Genomic DNA, 351 nt, shown 5'->3' on the forward strand with positions numbered 1-351 from the left:
AATTAAACCACAATAATACATAATAATATTAATTCTGATTGATTTCTAATTCTATCACACCTTTTAGATTAGATTTACATTATTAGGCAAATAACAATATACCAAAACGACTCTCACCGCTCCTTCAAATTTTTCAAATAACTTGTAGAGAGAACCAGCCGTGGGGCAGAGAAAGGCCCGGTCGAATAAACTGTCATGGTTGATGTCATCCTTGCACTCGGGAATAGATTGTTCCAGAAGTACTGAGGTAGGGTTTTCTTCCTTTGTTGATTCTAGCTGAGATTCTGAAATGAATGCAGTTATAGGTTATGGTGTTTGAAAATGATATTTGTCGCACTCATTACTATGAAC

The 351-nt window shown here is 35.3% G+C and overlaps 1 protein-coding gene across 1 annotated transcript in view; it reads right to left on the reverse strand.

The window, feature by feature from the left end:
- Nucleotides 1-351, reverse strand: part of LOC119581763 — a gene marked incomplete at its 3' end in the record, with an annotated part of 38,490 nt that overhangs the window by 35,700 nt on the left and 2,439 nt on the right. Inside the window, 1 exon segment of the mRNA XM_037929897.1 lies at nucleotides 118-284. Within this exon segment, the coding sequence (XP_037785825.1) occupies nucleotides 118-284 (167 nt within the window).

The sequence above is a fragment of the Penaeus monodon genome, chromosome 15 (assembly GCF_015228065.2).
Source record: "Penaeus monodon isolate SGIC_2016 chromosome 15, NSTDA_Pmon_1, whole genome shotgun sequence".
Lineage (NCBI taxonomy): Eukaryota > Metazoa > Arthropoda > Malacostraca > Decapoda > Penaeidae > Penaeus > Penaeus monodon.